General features: G+C 41.7%; 1 protein-coding gene across 18 annotated transcripts in view; it reads left to right on the top strand.

Annotated features, from left to right (window-relative positions):
* nav1a (neuron navigator 1a) overlaps positions 1-19,601 on the top strand; it is a 94,236-nt gene that overhangs the window by 71,122 nt on the left and 3,513 nt on the right. For 7 of the 18 annotated variants that reach the window (XM_016680077.1, XM_016680074.1, XM_016680076.1 and 4 more), the window contains 24 exons: positions 1,553-1,691; positions 4,689-4,956; positions 7,683-8,496; positions 8,598-9,119; positions 10,444-10,485; positions 11,182-11,330; positions 11,429-11,611; positions 11,705-11,784; positions 12,005-12,028; positions 12,249-12,326; positions 12,872-12,955; positions 14,003-14,111; positions 14,213-14,334; positions 14,520-14,528; positions 16,317-16,501; positions 16,598-16,760; positions 16,848-17,046; positions 17,135-17,223; positions 17,317-17,415; positions 17,519-17,690; positions 18,535-18,800; positions 18,914-19,065; positions 19,156-19,227; positions 19,313-19,518. In XM_016680077.1, the coding sequence (XP_016535563.1) occupies positions 1,553-1,691; positions 4,689-4,956; positions 7,683-8,496; positions 8,598-9,119; positions 10,444-10,485; positions 11,182-11,330; positions 11,429-11,611; positions 11,705-11,784; positions 12,005-12,028; positions 12,249-12,326; positions 12,872-12,955; positions 14,003-14,111; positions 14,213-14,334; positions 14,520-14,528; positions 16,317-16,501; positions 16,598-16,760; positions 16,848-17,046; positions 17,135-17,223; positions 17,317-17,415; positions 17,519-17,690; positions 18,535-18,800; positions 18,914-19,065; positions 19,156-19,227; positions 19,313-19,518 (4,226 nt within the window). The remainder of the gene's footprint in view (positions 1-1,552; positions 1,692-4,688; positions 4,957-7,682; positions 8,497-8,597; positions 9,120-10,443; positions 10,486-11,181; positions 11,331-11,428; positions 11,612-11,704; positions 11,785-12,004; positions 12,029-12,248; positions 12,327-12,871; positions 12,956-14,002; positions 14,112-14,212; positions 14,335-14,519; positions 14,529-16,316; positions 16,502-16,597; positions 16,761-16,847; positions 17,047-17,134; positions 17,224-17,316; positions 17,416-17,518; positions 17,691-18,534; positions 18,801-18,913; positions 19,066-19,155; positions 19,228-19,312; positions 19,519-19,601) is intronic. The other 11 variants (XM_016680091.1, XM_016680081.1, XM_016680090.1 and 8 more) reach the window with 8 other exon arrangements.

The following is a 19,601-nucleotide window of genomic DNA, read 5'->3' as shown; positions in this document are numbered from 1 at the left end:
GCATTGGTTCGATTGCTGTATATATGATTTTAGGGAGGAAAACTGATTCCTCAATCAAAACTTCATAGAAATTGTTGTTTTCTTTTGTAAACAAAAAAGAAATCATAAACTAACCTTAAAAAAAAGTTCTAGTTCATCATCAGACTGGATGGGCATAGTCAGTAGGGGCTCGCAGAAGCTTTTGAACTCTCTCACAAAATATAAATCTTAACACGTCATATTTCAGTTTAAGCTTAGTTTATTTATATGGCTCCAATTAGCGAAAGAAGTCAGCTCAAAGCACTTAGCAAGACAAGCAGATTCAGTTTATATGCAGAAAATAACCAAAACAATTCAGACGTGTGACAGATTTAGGTTCAATTAAATGCATCCCAGTTTGTTCTGAATTATTAAACACTGCAGTCAATTTTAGCTTATTATGTCAATCGGTAAAAAATGTGTCTGCTTAAGGAATCCCAGCAAATGACGTCGAGTCATTGACTTTGCTGCAATTTCACCTCCTCATCAAGCAGGTCGCACAGTGGATGACACATTGTTTTTGTTAACATTGCAGTAAAGACTTCCTTTTAACAAGAAGAAAACTTCCAACGCAACCAGAGTCAACGTGACTTGGAGTTGAATGTAAATATTTTTTCCAATAGATTTGTTTTGAAGAACATTTAAGCAATTTGACTGAAGCTTAACTGTCTTGCTTTAACAAATCATCATATGCACATTGTACTAAAATAGCCACATGAAAATGATCGAGCACGTACAAAATAAATGATGTTAGTAACGGTGCAGTGGCTTATGAGTGACGCATTGTAAGTCGATTCCTAATTATGATTCGGCTTTGTTTCCCAAACTTGCTTGTGTTAGCTCAAGATGCAGCACTGCTGAGGCTCCAGATAACAAAACTGATTCCTAATTCCCAATAAAGTTCTTTATTTTTTATTTATCACTTTGTATAAACACTCATTGGCTGATTTAGTAAGACGATATCCTCAGTATAATCTTTTTTTGAACAGTGGATTGACTTAGGAGCCACAAAATGGTGCTGCATGCGGTCGTGGGTGCAGGCGTCAGTGTGGGCTCCTCAGTGCTATTTTTGAGAGTGTGGGTTGAGATTTTGTCAATAGCGCTCCAAATTTCAGTGCTGCAGATAGTTAACGCAGCATGTAAGCCGGATATGTAGAGCACTCTGCTTTCCAAACGGGGCCTCTGAACACTTACTACCGAGCGAGATATCTGGTATTAAGTGTTAATCAATTAAAGGAAGTGGAGTAGATGTTTTATAGCTTGTAATTGTTATCACCGGTCAGTGTATACAGGAAATCAGAAACATCGTCTCCATTTGATGTCTGGAGACATCAAATGGACTCTTTGAAAAAATGTTAATTCTTAATTTGTATGTTTCAGTAAACTCTCCTTTTGTATCCAGTCATCTTGTGAGAATTTCAACAGTGTTACTTCTCCAAAATGTTTCTTTTTTGAAGATGATCCAACATACTTAAATACACAGAACACAGATGTTACCTGACTGCTTTCTTTGCCCTTGTTCTCTGTTTCTCAGTTGGGATGAGAGCAGTTCCATCAGCAGTGGCCTGAGTGACGGCTCAGACAACCTGAGCTCTGAAGAGTTCAACACGAGTCCCACTCTCAACTCCCTCCCTACCACTCCCATTGGCTCACGCAGGAACTCAGCCATGGTGGTAAGAGACACAAACCATCTACCTGATAAAGAGCGACAAGCATTCTGCATGTGTGTTTGTGTCGGTACTGATTGAGCTGCTAATCCACTGAGAGTTACTGATCACGATCTGAGTCCTGTGTAGGAAAAAAATAAATAAATAAGAGTAAGGAAAAGGAGAACACTGATTTAGGAGATGCAGCCCATTAAGTAGTCCACAGACACACACACCCTTAATATCTCTGGCATTTTTATTGTCCGCATTATCTGCAGCGATCGATGTTTGCTGCGACAGACACTCTGCATGACGGGCAGCGCATTTTTCCTCATGGTTCCTTTGTAGGGTGCAGCAGTTAGGAGCTGCAAAAGGCATCAAGCTCTTATGTTTAACATTTAGTCATTTTTCTTTCAAGAGCCTGTTAACTCTGATTAATGAGTAGACTTTAATCAGCGCCGATTGCTTTGTAGAAAACTCCATATGAAGCAGCTGCACAGCTTTGAAGCTTTTATTTAAGGGTTCCAAGTTTAGATTTTGCCTAGTCAGCCGGTCTAGACATTGCATTAAACTTGTGTACGCTGCCCTTTTGTCCCAGTGAAATGTTTCAGCTTGTTAAAAACAAATTACATATATCAATCAAATAATGATTTTATATTTTAAGACAAAAACATATATTGGGGGGGGGCACGGCTTGTGAAATTGACATCAATTTTGCTTTTTCATACAGTTTCATACAGGCTGTTTTAGATATAGTTTAAAAGTTAAAAATCCAGAAGAAATCTATATAGTCTGATTATCTGCAGTTAGAAAGCAACAACTGTTTTCTAGATGAAATTATTGTTTTCTAATGTATAGATGCGAAGTAGCTCTGCTGTGGACAACTGTCCTGTTGTCCCCACAAAGTGGAGGATTGAAGTATTTGCTAAGACCCCTGTGGAGCTCCTTGGACCTAAATACGTGTGTGTGTTTTCTTAGACCGCCTGATTTAGGTCACACCTCCGCAGTGTGGCGAGTCTGACTAATGTGGTGCGATTTCAGAAGCAGAGAGACAGCGATAGACAGAGGGCGGTAGAAAGAGAGAGGATATCAGTGTAACCATAGCAACCGCAGCACACGGATGCAGGGAGTGCGAGTCTTTGTCTGTTCGCGTATATACCAAAGGACAGGTCTAGAGCGCAGCCGTCTGTCCGCACACACACCCATGCAGGACCATCTGCACTCCTGCAACCGGGCCAACGAGCCGGAAGAAACTCGGCGCCTCCCACCACGCCTAGGCACAGGAGTCATGGCAACCACTAGACCCCGTGGCATCATCACCATGGCAACCTTGCATCGCATCATTATGCACCCCACAAAGTCTAATACACATGGCTCCTTGTCTCCTCGTCCCCAAATCCATGCGCTGGTCTGTTTGGCCTGTTTTAATTTCCATCTCTAACATAAAACCTTTTAAGGTCAGCAGTGCGATTTCTCTCATTTCGACATGTTTATTGACAACATACACGTTATAGCAACTTGTATTTCCAGTCCGTCTCCGTATTTGTGCAGTGTTCCTCTCCGTATCTCTGTCTATCTCTGTGCGTTGTTGATATTTTGCTGCTTGTACAGATAGGCATCTCACAGCTTCTGCTTCAGTCATCAGTTGATGTGTTTGAGGAAATGACAGTGTTTTATCAGCAAGCTGAACATGCAGCACCAGCTCAGGGTTTTCTCTGGTAATATGACTCTGGCTGTGGGTTATGTTGTTTTCATAAAAAAAAAAAAAAAAAGGTATTTAGCAATCTGAATCCCGTGGGAATCGCGGGGTGTGTGTGTGTGTGATGTTCTAAACTGACAGACAAACCCTCTCACACACATTCAGAAACTTTCTGATGAATTGTGTAACTGGTTAACCTTCGCACACACACAAAAGCATAGACAGAAACTTGCCTGACTTGATGACGGACCTGATATTTCTTCTCCCTCATTTTTAGCATTGATGTTCTTCCGTTCTGGATTATGTTCAGACCGGACAAGGCTGTCTGGTTTCTTTGTGTAGGACAAAAGTGTTTAACAGTTTCTGTGATTTAGTGTTCATGTGTGTACGTGTCTAATGTTTTGTTGCATTGTTTCTCTTGTAGCTGTCACCCTGCACCGCATTTAGAGACGAATAAACAGAAGATGCAAAAGTATTTAGAGTACAAAGTTGACACATCACTAAATGTTTTTTTTAGCTTGATTGATTTGGATGAGTTATTCTGTTCAGGAGTCATCAAGATGAGTCAGCGAGTCCGGTTAGGGTTCACTCCTCTTTAAGTGGGACTCTAAGCCTATAAAGTGTGGTTTATCTTCTTAAAAACAGCTTGAGTCAATGTCCACCTTTTAAAGAACTTTAGATAAAATGTCCGGGATACATATCCACATATATGTTACATGTTTCGAAACATATTTTGTTCATGTTTTGTTCATTTTGCACGTGAAACGTAAAAAGGAAGACGTTCGGTGCATATTCAGCACCAGGTTATGGGTCACTCTTTCAAAACGCTTTCTGTATTTTCAATTTTAATGAATGAGTGCATCCATATCTGCTATTGAGAAAAAAGTTAGTTGATGTGATCTCTCTTACTATCTAAAAAAGACATAGGTAGTCATTTTTAATTTCAAGAATACTTTAGATTTTTCATTGAAAACTTCAGTCAATTTTTTTTTTTGTAAATTAGAATGAATTTACAAAAAAATTCACTGGAGCAAAGAAAGAACATATATATTGAATTGGTTGACTGGAATATGGTTATAGTGGATCAGTTCTTTAATTTTTGTCAAAATAGAAAATGTAAATATGATCCGTTTCTTCAGTGCTGCACACCTTGTCTTTTGTGGGTGTGTGATTCAACAGTTTAGCAGGACAAAAACACACTCAACTAAAAGCCTAGTGAAGGTCACAAGTAAATACTGTTTTCTTGTTGCGAGATAATGCACATTCCTTTCTCAGACCTTTCTGAGGCAAGTTGCCACTATGCGTGTTTGTGTTTTGCTCTGCAGATGCGCACAGATGCAGAGAAGAGATCTCTGGTGGAAAGCGGTTTGTCTTGGGACTCTGACGACAGCAAGCCCGGTCGCAAAAGCAGCAGCTCCTTCGACACGGGAAGCTTGAAGTCTGAGTCGGCCAACAAGTGGAAAGGAGAGAAGGGTGAGCTGAAGAAACCGCAGACCATCAGTCAGGGACATGGGCTGAAGAAAGGGAGAAACCCACCTGTGGGAGTCACGTCCCCGATCACACACACCTCCCAGAGCGGCCTCAAAGTAGCAGGTGAGTTCTGGAGCAAATGGCAAAGTAAAATATACTGTTGAATTAACTTGAACAGATGGGCTGATTTCTCCAGCTTTCTGTTAATTCTCCTTTCTTTCTGGCTGTCTTACACCCACGCATTTTGCGGACACACTCCCTGTCTTTGTGAGACACATTCACCCACAGCTGCAGCCCACCCTCTGGGCCAGAAAGTGGTGCCATGTATCAAATGCCCATCACCACCCACACCCATCCTGCCAGCCAAACACACAGCAACAGTGCTTTTTTTTTTTTTTTTCCGCCTTATATCCCCTACAATTCCAGCTCTATTTTTGGTGTTGCACAGAGTGAATTTTTAACTTTGAAATCAAGACTTTGGGATATGTGTCTATGCAGTCATCTGAGCTTGTGCCAGCCTTAAAAAGTTTCCCCGTTCACACGCATGAAGAACACAATGGTGGGGATTGTGCAGCTGCCTGTTAAGCACACCATCTGTGTGCTGTTTATGTACGCACACACACACAGACACACACACACACGCTCACCCAATAGATGAACAAAACAACAGGATACATTAGTAACGATGCTCTGTGCAGTTTGGATGTGCAAACAGCCGTCCCTCTGTGGGACCGTCCTGTGTTTGCGCTGCCAGCTGTTGAAATGAAAGATATGCCAAACAAGTGTGCTGGGCCAGCCTGTGATCTGTGTGTGCCAGGCTTTTATTGTTATTGGATGGGAATCTGCCAACATCGCCATTTATTTTACCCCCTACGTTTGAGACAGTAAATATTCAGAAGATGAGGCCAGATAAAAGCAGATTTTTTTTTTTGCTCACCAGAAGAAGAAAAAAGTAACTTGCAGAAATTTGCAAATTTACCACCATGAGAAAATGAGACAAATCAAAATAGTGTATTCACGGCACAGTTTATGACTGAGGTTTGGCAAAAGTCTTTGTTTCTGTCTGCCATTGATTTGTAAATGTCTTTATCATTACTGAAGAAATGTTAAACAAAAGGGGGGAAAAACTTAGATAATACAAGTTTAGAGTAAATAAAAATACACTTTGCTAGAGATGTTCTTCTTTCAGCTAAATATACATTGATAATTTCACATAGAGAGAGACTTTAAAGCATACTTTGCTTTTGTACTCTGAGAAATGAATGTTGTCAATAAACATATTCATATATTTATATAGATATTTTTGATTAATGTGTGGGCCATGAACAGCTTTATAAGTTCAATAATTCCTGATGAACTCTAAAGCTTCAGCTCTGTCTTCTACTTTGCTAACCAGACTGCAAACTTGCAGGAATCGGTCATATCAGTGCTCAGCTGCTCAACACGAGCCTGAACAATGCTTGTTAAAAACCCTTCAGATAAATGCAGTCTTGCAAAACAGCTCATTAACAATCACGGCAAAGTTTGGAGAAGAGGCCAGCTGTGTTGTTAATAGCAGGATTAGATCTGAATGAGGGTGACGGTTTTGAGTGAAAGACAAGTTAAATATATCGTCACAATATAGCCTGTAAACTCTTTAAAATTGTAGCTTTCTATGTTGAGTCAGTTTGCTTAAAGGTTCAAAATGTCAGTGTTGTGGATGTCGTAAAGAGTCTGGAATACATATGTAACGCAGGCCTTTTCTGTCGGGACATGTAGTAATTCAGGGTCTCTTCTGCTTGAGTCATATAGTTGGGGTGTCTGTGAATCAACCGTCTTTGTGCTGAAGCTAATACATACGCCCGGGCTCCGTCTGTGTATTTCACTGCAACTAGTGTGTTCCTTCATTTCAAATGTTCTTGGAACAAGTCGCTTTGTGGTTGCACAATGGATTTAGTTTATGACTTGACACATAAACCCAATTTTCCCATTTACATTAGAACTCCAGGAGTAATCTCTTGTCAGTGTCATTATCTGAACACGGGGAACTGTGAGTTTGTGTTGGGATGGGGTGGGGGGTGTGAAAGCTGTTCAAATATGTGTGTATGTGTGTGTGTGTGTGTGTGTGTGTGTCTTTTGTGGGTTTCTAAATACTTTTAAATAACTCCAGATGTCCACAGGCTGCATGCTGGCGGGCCTCGTGCAACAGCACTTCTTCGACTCTGTTAACGACTGGTTTATAAACCTCACATAATGACTCCCATTAGATACGAATCATGAGTGTAAGGAGTAAGGACTTTGTGTGGGTGGTGGATACAGAGGAGCCTTCCTGTGTCAAATAGATTATTTTTCTCTGTAACGTCCAAGCAAATCCAATTAATCTGTATGTTGAGAAATGTGAGAAAAGGTATCAAAATCTCCTTCCTTTTACCTGCTTTTTATCACCAAAGGACTTCTCAAGTATAGGATTTTAAGTTAAACTGAGGTTTTTTGTTGTTTTTTTTTTTTTTCCATACAGACGAGTTACTTTTCCATGCCATGCTGCTCATGTACATCCCAGCACTCCGCAGCTGGGACATTTAGAAATGAACTTACTGGAAAGCTCAAACACTTACTGGAAACTGACAACTATTTTAGGTCATCATGATGGAAAAGAGGAGTAACGGTGTGATAACAGTGTGTGTGGCTGTAGCCTGGCCAGCTAGCTAAAGTTCTGCTGAAACAGGGATTCGGCTTTATCAGCAGACAGTCAGACCTTTTAGGGCTTCAGATTAGATATCATGTCCTTTTGTAGAGCGGTTAGTCTCAGTCTTCACACCCAACCTTCTTGATTCTGTTGAAAGTCATCGCTGTTGTTTTTCCAACCGTAGGTTCTGTGAAGTCAGATGGGAAGCCCCTGGACAAATCCCGGCTAGCAGTGAAGGCTTCGGGACTTCAGCGCTCGTCCTCTGATGCGGGTAAAGACCATCGAAATGGCACTGGAAGCGGTGAGCAGCGAAAACCCCCATCTGGCCTGGTCAGGCCTTCAGCTGGTGGGAATTTCGGCTTCAAGAAGACCCCCACGTCTACCAGCAGCACTGCAAACAATCCCAGCACACCCACTGTTGGGAATTCAGGCGTCAGCTCCTTGCCCAGCGGCTCGGCAGCTGTGGGGAAGATTCCCAAAACATCTGGTATTCCCGTTAAGCCATGTACAGGTGGTGGAGGACGTAAGACAAGTCTGGATGTTTCAAACAGTGACCAAAGCGGCTTTCTGTCTTCAAATGCCAGAACCTCTCTTCAGTACCGCTCCCTGCCTCGTCCTGCGAAGACCAGCACCCTGACGCTGACCAGGCCGAGCTCAGCTCGCCCAATGAGCACCACCATGGACACTAGCTCTGGGCTAACAAAGCCTTCAACAACATTGCCGCAGGGCTCTAAGCTCAAGGAACCCGGCTCAGGACTAAGTTCTGGTAAGACTGGAGGACGTGGAATTCCCAGTCCCAGTCCTGTCAACCAAACTGACAGAGAAAAGGAGAAAGAGAGAGCCAAAGCTAAAGCAGTAGTGTCAGACTCTGAGTGTGGAAATGGGCCTTTGAAGGGCAATCCTGCTCAGACCCCTTCAGAGAATGGAGGGAAGCTTCATGGGCTCAGACCGCCCAGCAGTATCAAGGGCGTGGATCTGTCTTCACCCAACACCCAGAGGTATTCATACTCCTGTGCTCTGATTTACTCATCCATTTTTACATGCACTTTAGCAAATCGTTACGTAATTGCTGCAACATTCTCATTGTCTTTTCCATCAGGTTGTCTGGGGTACGCAGTCTGGCAAAGCCTCCATCCATTTCCCAACTCGACAAGCTGAACTCCAATAGTCTGGACATAGATGTTCAGGACGGTCTTCCTCCAAAGATCCCTCCCTACTCTAAGCTCCAAGAACGTTCAAGCTCCCCAGGAATGTCAACGAGCCCCTGTCTGACCCCCAGCCCCGCACCTATACTCAATGTGAACTCCTCAGCCTGCTTTTCCGGCTCCGGCATTGGCCTGGGACCGAGGCAGGTCACTTCTCTCGGTGTTGGCGGGAGTGAAGGCAGCACCTCTCCCCTGCTCTACCCTCGCACATCAGGACTACATCGCAGTTTGGAGAGTCTGCCCTTACAGATGAGTCTGGCTCCAGAACCCCAGGAGAGGGATAAAGAGAGGGTGAGGGGCACCTTCGGGAGAAGCACCAATGCCTTAGAGTCTCAAGACAAAGACCGAGAAGTGGACAGAGACCCTCCTTTCAGCTGGAGCTCTGGGAGTAAAGCCTCAATCACACTCAAAGACAGGTCAGTCAACTCCTGCTGAAATATAATCAGTAGATTTGTCATATTCTGTTTTACCTCAAAAAGACTTAATAAAAAAAAACCCCGGCAATCTAGCCCCACCTTCTGGTCAGTTCTGGAAGTGATAGACAAAGAACTCCTATATTCTCAAACTTCATGTTCAAACATCCAAATCATATTTCTGGGTGATGTTAAGAGCCAATGAATAAACAAATCCCTTTTTTAAAACTATTAAACTGGTTTAGTATAGAAGGCAAAATAATTGACCCTTGAGATGCACAATTGTTTTACTGAGAGCCTAATTTTTTAATATAAAACATGAGGAATTTTAACTGAAACATGATTGACTAATGGGTCTTTTTTTTTTTACACAAAGATAAATAAATAAATTCAATGTGAAGTTCAAACTGTGGTAAGACTTACAGAAAATAATCAGTTATAATCTGTAGCAACCTACTGTGAAGAGTTGTGACCACTCCTGTAAGCCAGTGTCCCACAAAGCCCTTTTACTGTGAACATTGGTGTAAACTGTACACTCACACCCAGATTGTTGAGAAACTCGAGAGCTGTTTGATCAAATCCACTGGTTATACAATTTCACATTTTTACAATTCCATTTATATTTTCTGTGCCACAGACTGGATGGACTACACATTGGATCCAGAGTCTAGACTTTGACACTTGTTGATTTAGGATCTTGTAGAGTACAACTTGAACCACAGGAAATTCAAATGTTTCCATTAACAAATTAAGCAGACAGGTAGCTAGATCCAATGTACTGTTCATGTAGACGCAGGTGTGAAACTGTGGCAACTGTAAAACACTAGGAAGTTTTTATACCTGTATGTCTTAAGCATGTCCCAATTTGAATTTGAAAATGAACTTTGAAAATGGCTTTTGTTGTTAATCCACTGTTTTGTTTTGTTTTTTGGTCAAAAGAGAAAATAATAATGAGCAAGGTGCTTAAATATTAGTGAATTTTATTTATTGTTTTTATTTTATTTGTTATTTTTAATTGCCATGGAGTCATTTTTGTCTTCTTCATTTGGATTAGTATTAACTGTGGAAACCGTTGACATTTTTAAATGAAAAGCCGTAAAAACAAGTAAATTTAACCTGCTACGCACATGTACACATTAACGAGCTGCTGAGACGTTATTACCACAGGCCTGTTATCAGTGCTAAACCAGCAGCTCTGATTGTAGTCATAATTACTGGCTGCCACAAGCTGCCTGCCAGTCGTATTTCGCCTCTTTGTGCCTGTTCCTGAGAGCTCAATAAGTCCCTGCACTGGTGCTCGCATAACGACTTTCTTTCATTTCCACAGTTCCCAGAGAGACAGAAACACACTGCCAAAGAAAGGTTTAAGGTATGTGAGTTCACACACAGAGTTATTCTCTTGAACCCACAGCTTGGTTTATCCCTGTGTTCAGGATCTATACGGACTCTATGGTACAGGCTACTTTATTACTCAGGAGATACCCAATGCTGTTGTGTGGGTGTTTGTAGCCACGCCTTGGTGTGGCTGTGCTGATATGCGATTAGACAATCGAAACAGTGAACTGCACCAGTGTGTCTTCCATCCTGAGCGAAATGTTTTGTGTCTCGAAACGTTTTTATTAAACATTGATTTCCCATAAATGGGGGCATGGGAGTTATTCTTGTAGCCATTTCTTAAACTATTTCTTGTTATTCTGATTTGAACTGCTATTAATACAAATGTGCCTCTGTGTCACATGGTATAATAAGCAATTGTTTCTGAATTTGCAGTCTCCCTCCCCCTTAAAAAATGCACATAAATTATAGGTTGGCTTTAACTGGAAAAAAACAAAACAAAAACAAAAACAAAAAAAAAAACAGTCTTTTGGTGCAGATTATGCTACTACATCAAAAAGTCAGGTTTATTTTAAAGCTTTATCCATATCCTGTTTAGTGGGTTGTAAGGCATCAATTTTGACCATTAAGCACAAAAGCATTTTTATTTGATTCCCAAAAAATGTCATTTTGAAGCTCCAAGCCTTCTCTATCAGCTTTGGGTGGCTGACTTTTTCCGCTCTCGTTTCAGTTTCAGTGGACCCTCTCAGCCCGAGGAGGAAGCAAAAGAGAAAGGAGAGAGGAGACACTCGCATACCATCCTCAGTATGACGGACTCCCTCACCCTCCCACTGCTGTCCTCACCCACCTCCCTGCCCCGCGCCTTGAAGACCAGTATGGGTCTGTATCAAAACACCAGCTAATATTTTGCACCATCTAGCAGGAGCTCCGCGTTATTTTTGACGAATATTTTTTCTATATCTCTGCTGTCACAACAGTGTCCAGCCCCGTAGGCGGACCCAACAGGATGACCCGGTCCAACAGCATCCCGACACAAGACGCCTCCATGGAGCTCTACAGCGCGTCGCCGCTGGGCAGCACCATGTCCCTGGCCGAACGTCCGCGCAGCATGGGGATGGTTCGCTCTGGATCCTTCAGGGACAGGGAGCCCAATGATGAAGGTGAAGCACTAGATTACTTTTGCGGTTTATTTATCAACGTAATCTACGTGCAGCGTTTTCTTAACTTTGTCTCTCTTCACGTTCACTTCCCAGTTCATGGGTCTGTTCTCTCCCTGGCCTCAAACGCCTCGTCGAGCTACTCTTCGGTGAGTGTGGGCAGCGTGCAGAATCAGGTAGATACAGATTAGTTTTTTTGGGGTATGAATGTTGGTTTGGAAGGTGGAGGAAGTTATGCTTTTTTTTTTTTTTTTCTTGCTTCATGCTTTAAACAGCGCACACCTGAGATAATGATCAGTACCTTATTTAGTCTCCTATGCTTTCCTTTCCTCTCCACTTCTCTCCTACCCCTGCTGTCCTCTGTAACTTCTTGACTTTGATTCCCTCCTTCCCGAGGCTGAGGAAAGGATTCAGGGGGAGGTGAGTGTTTTCTTCACAGCCTAGTCACGCTCGCTGTCTCATCTCCTTTTTCCCCTTTCATCCATCAATCCCATCCTTGTCGTTTTTGAGTAAACAAGTCGCCTCATCATTCTTTGGTCACCATCTTTTCATTTATTGAGTAATATGTCAGACACTCTTAAAGTGATGCTTTAAATCATATAATTTAAGGTCTATTTTAATTTTTTTTTTTTCAACACAGCAAATCCGCATGTTAAGGAGAGAGCTGGAGTCATCGCAGGAGAAGGTTTCCAATCTGACCACACAGCTAACAGCGAATGTATGTATCATGTCTGTTACCGTCTGCCGCATAACTTTCTAGCCTTGTTTTACAAAAAAAAAGCATTTTTAGTATCTTCTTCTCTGACATTTGGTAACTGGTTCCTTCTGCCTAATGTCAGTCAGCGCTCCGGCAGACATTTAGGCATAGCTTTGTACAAAACACGAGTCATCTACGCCTTCCTTTGAGATATGTACAGACCTTGTTAAAACCAGAACAAATGCTCCAAACGCAGAATTTTGGTGAACTGGATAAATGAGATGACTCGTTTTATTATTTTTGCTAGCCTTGCGTTACAGAGCAGAACACAATTTTCTCTCCTCTCTTAGGCCATAAAGGAAAAGATTGGAAAAGAGGTGGATATTGCAAAATGGCGTCCCGTTCAACCTTTGTGTCCTTCAGCGATTTAAAGGAGAGCAATCTAGCTGAACAATGTCTAAATTATGTTCTGCAGTTTTAGACTTAAAAATGAACGCTGTGCACATATCCTCTCTGAGACAACTACTTAGAAACTTTATTTTAAGATTTTCATCTTTTGTGAACAGGCAAACCTAGTGGCTGCCTTCGAGCAAAGCCTGGCCCTGATGACAGCTCGGCTGCAGAGTCTGTCGATAAGCCATGAACAAAAGGTACCATTCCAGCTGCACTTTCAAACTCAAACACACACAAAACAGATTCCAACACCACACTTATCTAAAGAGCAGCGAGCTTAACGAGCCAACGCTCCGTGAGGCGACTTTGATCACAGCCTGCAGCAGGAGCTAAATGTGGATTAGAGGTCGGGCAATCGGGAACAAATAGTGTGGAAGAAAGATGTGGAAAACGAATAAAAAACCCCCACTTTTTAAGTTGAACAGACAAGCATGCATGTGCACCTGCAGCTCCGGCCCTTCACTCCTGTGTCTAGTTTGGGTTTAAATGAACTCGTCACTGCCTGAGGCTGTGTTTGATATAAGGGCATGCATGAGGAGTCTCTCGGAGATCATCACGCCTTGCTGCTTCTTCTGAAAGTCCGGTCTGTACCGGACCAGAAAAGTCTTTGTTGTAAGTGCCAGTGCAGTGACCTGTGCAGATCAGCATGGAGCTCAGCACCGTCTAACCTTGAGATGGGCCGGGTGGCTCCACTGAGAGCAAAGGGGCCATCAGCTTTAGAAGAAAACAAGCAGAGCAGAAACACTCAGTTCATCTGGAGCCTCTGTCTTATTACTGAAACCTTTGGGGAAGATTACACACAGTCTCATCATGGCTGACTTTACTTCAGTGTCAATGTAAGCATCGTTTACATCAGCACATTAAACTACCTCTCTGAATTTAAACAACAGAAGTTGCACCAAAATGCTGCAATGTTGGGACAAAACTAAATGTAATATTTAGTAATATTCAGTACTTTGCAAAATGAAAAAAAAAAAAAAAAAACATAGCGAGAAATCAGTTGGACCAAATAAAACTTTAAAGTTTTTCCAGGTCTTCAGCATAGCTCCACTGATTTGGCGCTTTGTCATTCAGAACACAGATAAAACAAAAATCTGTTGGTGTTTGACTCCTGCACATTCAGACAACTTCGTCAATCCTCGTTGGTAATTCAATTACAGTCCACAATTTAATACATTCACCCCTAACATGCATCCACTAACCAAGACTGGAAACTAATTTTGTCCTATGAAATATTTGTGCAGGACTCGGAGCTGGTGGAGCTGCGGGAGACGATCGAAGCCCTGAAGACCAGGAATGAAGAAGCGCAGGCCGTCATCCATGGAGCCTTAAACAACCAAGATAACATGAAAGGTTTGTACATCAACCAGGCAGTCGCTCCATGCATGCCTTTCTCCCTCCTCCGCTTCCTCCTCAAAACTGTTGTGACTAACTTGAAGCTTCCTTTCTTTCAGACCTTCGCATCCGACGTCAGAACTCATGTGAGAGCATCTCCAGTCTGAACAGCTTGACCAGCATGTCGAGCGTGGGCAGCTTGAAAGATCAAGACGCAAAGAAGAAGAAGAAGAAGAGCTGGGTAAGGAGTGGGACTTCAAAAGCGGTGTTTTTTTTTGTTTGTTTTGTTTTTAACTCACAGCTTGTTTTATTTATTTTTTTTGGTGAACTTCATCCTCAAAAAAAAAAAAAAATTAAAAAAAAAGACTGAGCAGCATGGTTGACCACTGTCTCCCTCCTTTGTGTTGTGTTATTTGGCCCTTTCAGGTTTTTGAGGTAAGTGTCGTCACCGCGTAATCATACAAACTCCTATAATTTCCGTCCACACAGCATGATGGGTCGTCTGAACTACAGTTCCTTCATCTCTGCTGATTGACTTGCTGCTCTGCAGATCAATGCTCTGGCCCTGATCTTCAACTGTTTCATTAAATCGATGGTTATGAATCAGTCGTGAGAGGCAAGCAGCAGACATGATGTGCATTTAAAATAATTAACCACCGCTCAGTTGACTGTCATTATATGTGCTTAAGTGTGTTTCTCCTCATTTACGTGATTAACTTGAGTCGTATTCTTCGGAATAAATGTGAGAAGTTATTAATTTGATCAACATGGAAATTATGTCTAGTTACTCAGCAGTTTGCTTATAAAATTAAGCAAAAAAAATTTAAGGGAATAGTTTGTCATTTTAGAGAAATGGGTTTCTTTTTGAATTTATTTAAGACGCTCAGAGCAGTTAATCAAATCAATCCATTGTCTGTTTTATAATTAAAAGAGTAAAAAATGCAGTACCTGTTTGAGAACCGATCGCTGTGGTGTGGTGTAATTGCCAATTGTCCTTATTCAAAAATTTCCACAGATTTTCTTTGTTTTAGATTCCTTCTTTCAAAATAATAATAAAAAAATATATATAATCTGATTAATTGCAATTTTTAAACCAGTGGCACACACAATCCTTTACAGTCAAACATATTCCTTTGGTGTTTGAAAGCATAGAATATATTGGAAAACTTTGTCAACTTTGTACGTAATGTATAGCAATAACAGGTAATTAAGCAGCACAATCAGCAAATCCCACAGTTTTATCCCATTTTCAACTGAAAGGTGTTTAGATCATTTAAATTTACATCATTAAAACAAGGCTTAAATGTTGTAGGGGTGGCAGTGAAGTAGAAACATTGTTGGACATTTCGAGTACCACAAAAGAAGATGGAGTTTCTGTCACAGCCATTCCTTATTGTTGTGTCTTTTAAGTCATCTGAAAAAGTTTGTGGAAGTCTGGCTTTAGCTGCTAATCACATTTTGCATTCTACGACAGATGTGTGGGACTGTGATGTCTACCATCACATTATTTACCCACGAAGGCATTTTTTACTGTGAGAGGGAAACACAGCTGTGTGACTGTGGTATTAGGAGTAAGATTTGTAGAATTCCTTATTTTCAGCTATGTTTTAAAGCTATTTTTCACATGAAAATAGATTAAATTTAAAAAAACGAAAATCCCAAACTGTTGCAAACTATTATATTTCTACAAATTGAAATCATTGATTATATTTGACTTAAGTACAGGCTCATAATATGACATCCAACTCAACGTCATTTGGCTCCGGCTGGAAAACACATTTGAACTTTGTTAGAAGTTTGAGATTCTATTTACAGGTAATCTGGTAATTATTTTGTGAATGTCTACTGCCCCCTACTGTTTCCCCCGAAACGCATACAATTACACAACATTTAAAAACAAAGGTGTTAACAAATTGAAAATGCAAGCACAACTGAGTTTGGTAACTTTACTCACTGTTCTTCTTTAACTTGAGGATTTTTTTTCTAAAAAAATATATATATTTCTAAATATAGATAAGGCCAATGGAAATATATTAATGTCTGGGTTACATGCAGTACATGTGGGGTTTCCCACTGCAGCATCTGAAAAATGACAAACTTGCCCCTTAATGTGAAGCATGTCTGTATTTATTTAACTCTTAACTCTTTTTCAATCCCCAGAGTTATTAAATGTCGTTTCCTGTCTGATTGACTTTCTGCGTTTGCTTCCATGTGTCTGTGCAGCTGAGGAGCTCCTTCAACAAGGCTTTCAGTATCAAAAAAGGCTCCAAAACCTACTCAGACATCGAGGAAATCGCCACCCCCGACTCCTCAGCTCCCAACTCGCCGAAGATGGCTCACGAGGGAGGAGAAGTGGGCGAGGACCTGCCTTCGTCGCTGAAAATGTCAGCATCCGCCACGTCTTCCATGTAAGTAAACATGTAAGCAAACGGGTTTGAAGCAATTTTTTTTTAAAAATGCCTTTGTGGGTTTCTGGTTATGATGTTTCTCTGGTTATTTTGTAGGATCATGGAAACAGTGGAAGAGGGGGACAATGGCGAAAAAGCGGTATCAGAGTTACGGTCTGAACTCTGGGAGAAAGAGAGGAAGCTGACAGACATCCGTCTGGAGGCCTTAAGCTCTGCCCATCAGCTGGAGCAGCTCCGAGAGGCCATGAACAACATGCAGGTTTGCGTTTCAGGAATTCTGCTGGTTGATTTTGTTGTTTTTTTTCTGTATGGTTTGAAGCTAAAACTTAATCTATTTGTGCTCTAGTCCACCGTGGACAACCTAAAGGCAGAAAACGACCACTTGAAAACAGGAAGTAATCTCCCTGTCTCCGGCCCGGGTCCCACCTCCTCCACCTCTCAGCCGTCGGGGCTGGCTTCTCTCCTGGGGCCTTCTGGGAATCCGCCGATGAGCATGTCCCTCACCAAGTCCTTCAGCCTAAGCTTAAATGATTGTAAAGCTCCAGGTAAAGAACAAAAAAGAAACCCCAGTCAACATTCAGCTCTTGCAATTTCTTTGATAATTTAATATAACTGTTTGCTTCTTTCTTTCAGAAGTGTCTTCTTGTGACTTGCTAAGTACGTCGTCTCAGCATGAAGAGGTCTGCGCAAAAGTCCTGGTTCGCACCGGAGACCAAGTGGAGGTAAATTCATAAAAACCCTTCCAACGGCAACAAACACAGATATTATCGGGGTTTTTATTTCAGAGCAATCTGTGCGCTCTTCTGCATCCTCAGGACAGGAAGCAGCTGCAGGAGTTCTGCCTGGGCTCAGTGACAATCAGCCAACGAACTGACTGGACCTGCCTTGACTCCCTCGTTGCTAAGACCTTTCAAGTGAGTCTAAATTTAGCATTTTGCTCGATATTCAACCAAAGGGTTTTGCTCTAAATAATGTAGCTGAGTATTAATGGTGACATTCTTTTCTTTTATTGCTCAGGACTACTTGAGTCAAGTGGACCCGACAGGAAGCCTGGGTTTGACCTGCGACTCTCTGCACATGTACCAGCTGAACCAAGGAGTGCAGAGGACAATAGGGGGGGACAGGCCTCAGGTCTTGCCCCATCAATGCCTCGGCAGTGGCCCAGTTCAAATTTTTGCAACCTTGAAAGGTGAGCAGTACATGTTCTGTGGTTGATTTTTTTTTTTTTTTTTTTTTATATATATATCTACAAAGACAATTTAAGAATAATTATAATGGCTGACAACAGGGCTAAAACAACTGGTTGGTTTAATTGTGATGAATGAATTATTAAACATAATCGTCAACTGATTTAGTAGTTTATTAATTGTTTAGTTTACTGACTAATTGCAATAAGAACAAAATATTCAGTAACAGCAGTAATTAAGTCAAAACTGTGGAAAAAAATAAATACATATTTTATTTGAAAAAAAAAAAATAATAATAATTGTCTGTAAATGTATTCTACCCAGAACTTCTCCAGTGGCATAGTTTTAATTTCACCTGGTTAAAATTTGGTAAAAAAGGAAGAAAAGAAAAATCTCCCATTAAGCACATTTCTCTATCCAATTATTAATTGGTTAATCCAAATACATAGATTAGTTCTAACCCGTATTGATAAGTAAAGCAGAGAGGGCTGAGCTTTTAACATGTTGATGGTAGAAGTATATATTTTTTATTTTCAGATGTATCCTTTGCTACAAATGATCAAAAGAAATCCTGTCACAGCATTTGAGACAATGAAATGTTTATTTTGTTGCTTTATTTATTTTAAAAACTGTTGGATTATTTGTATGTTTTATGTATTTCTAGTGTCGTATAAAATAAGCTTAAGTGGATAAATGAAAAATCTACAGAATGTGCCAATTCTTTTAGCGTCAGAATAATCCTCACTTTATTTTTACAGAAATAATCCACAGTTGCTGCCATTCACCATTTCAGCCGGTTTTGCGGTAAATGTAAAAACTTCTAAAACTCCACGGGTTCCTTTCCAGGTCTCAGAGAAAAAAGTGTCGATTCGCTGGTGTTTGAGACTCTGATACCGAAGCCCATGATGCTGCACTACATCAGTCTGCTAATGAAGCACAGACGCCTGGTTCTGTCCGGACCCAGCGGGACGGGAAAGACATATCTGGCCCAGCATCTGGCCCACTACCTCCTGCAGCGGAGCCAGATCGACACGTCGGACAGCGACCACGAGTCGTGCGTGTTGGGTCGCTGTGCTGCCGTCACCTTCAACATGCACCGGCAGTCACAGAAGGTAAAACACACCTTTGAGCCATTTTTAACAGCTACGCTCGCTGAAAAATGACACACGTTAGCTTGTTGTTGTCGTCTCGCTTGAGAAATAGTCGTATTTCCTCACATTTGCAGGATTTGCAGTTGTACCTGTCAAATCTGGCAAATCAGATTGACAGAGAGAGCGGAGGAGAGGTGCCACTGGTTGTTGTCATAGACGATATCAGCGATTCGGCGGCCATCACTGAGCTCGTCAACGGAGCCCTCACTTGCAAGTATCACAAATGGTAGGTGCTCGGTTTATCGGACGTAGGATGTTACCGGAGAGCGACGCTGTTTGCTGAAAGTTAAACGTCTCATCTCGGATTGTCTCTTAGTCCTTACATTATTGGAACAACCAATCAGCCTGTGAGGATGACGTCTAATCACGGCCTGCACCTTAGCTTCAGGTGAGCACATGAAATTCACGATATCGCCTCTGGATTTCTGACAGCATGGGTTGCAAAATAAGCGTTTCTTTAAAAATTGCAATAGGATGGTTACATTCTCCAATAACGTGGAGCCAGCCAATGGGTTCCTGCTGAGGTATCTGCACCGTAAAGCCGTGGAGGCCCACCAGGAGGAGGAGCGTGACCCGACGCACCGCCAGACACTCCTGCGTGTCCTCGACTGGATCCCTCAGCTATGGTACCACCTGCACGCCTTCTTGGAGAAACACAGCACCTCAGACTTTCTCATAGGTGAGACAAGGTGTATTCTGGTTTAAACCGGACCTGGTTTTGTTGTTTTATTGAGGAGGGTAAGCAGGGGTTTGACTACACGG

This window comes from Poecilia formosa, unplaced genomic scaffold, assembly GCF_000485575.1.
Source record: "Poecilia formosa unplaced genomic scaffold, Poecilia_formosa-5.1.2 Scaffold232, whole genome shotgun sequence".
Lineage (NCBI taxonomy): Eukaryota > Metazoa > Chordata > Actinopteri > Cyprinodontiformes > Poeciliidae > Poecilia > Poecilia formosa.
Note: the sequence above shows the minus strand (reverse complement) of the source record. Positions and strands in the feature narration are given on the sequence as shown.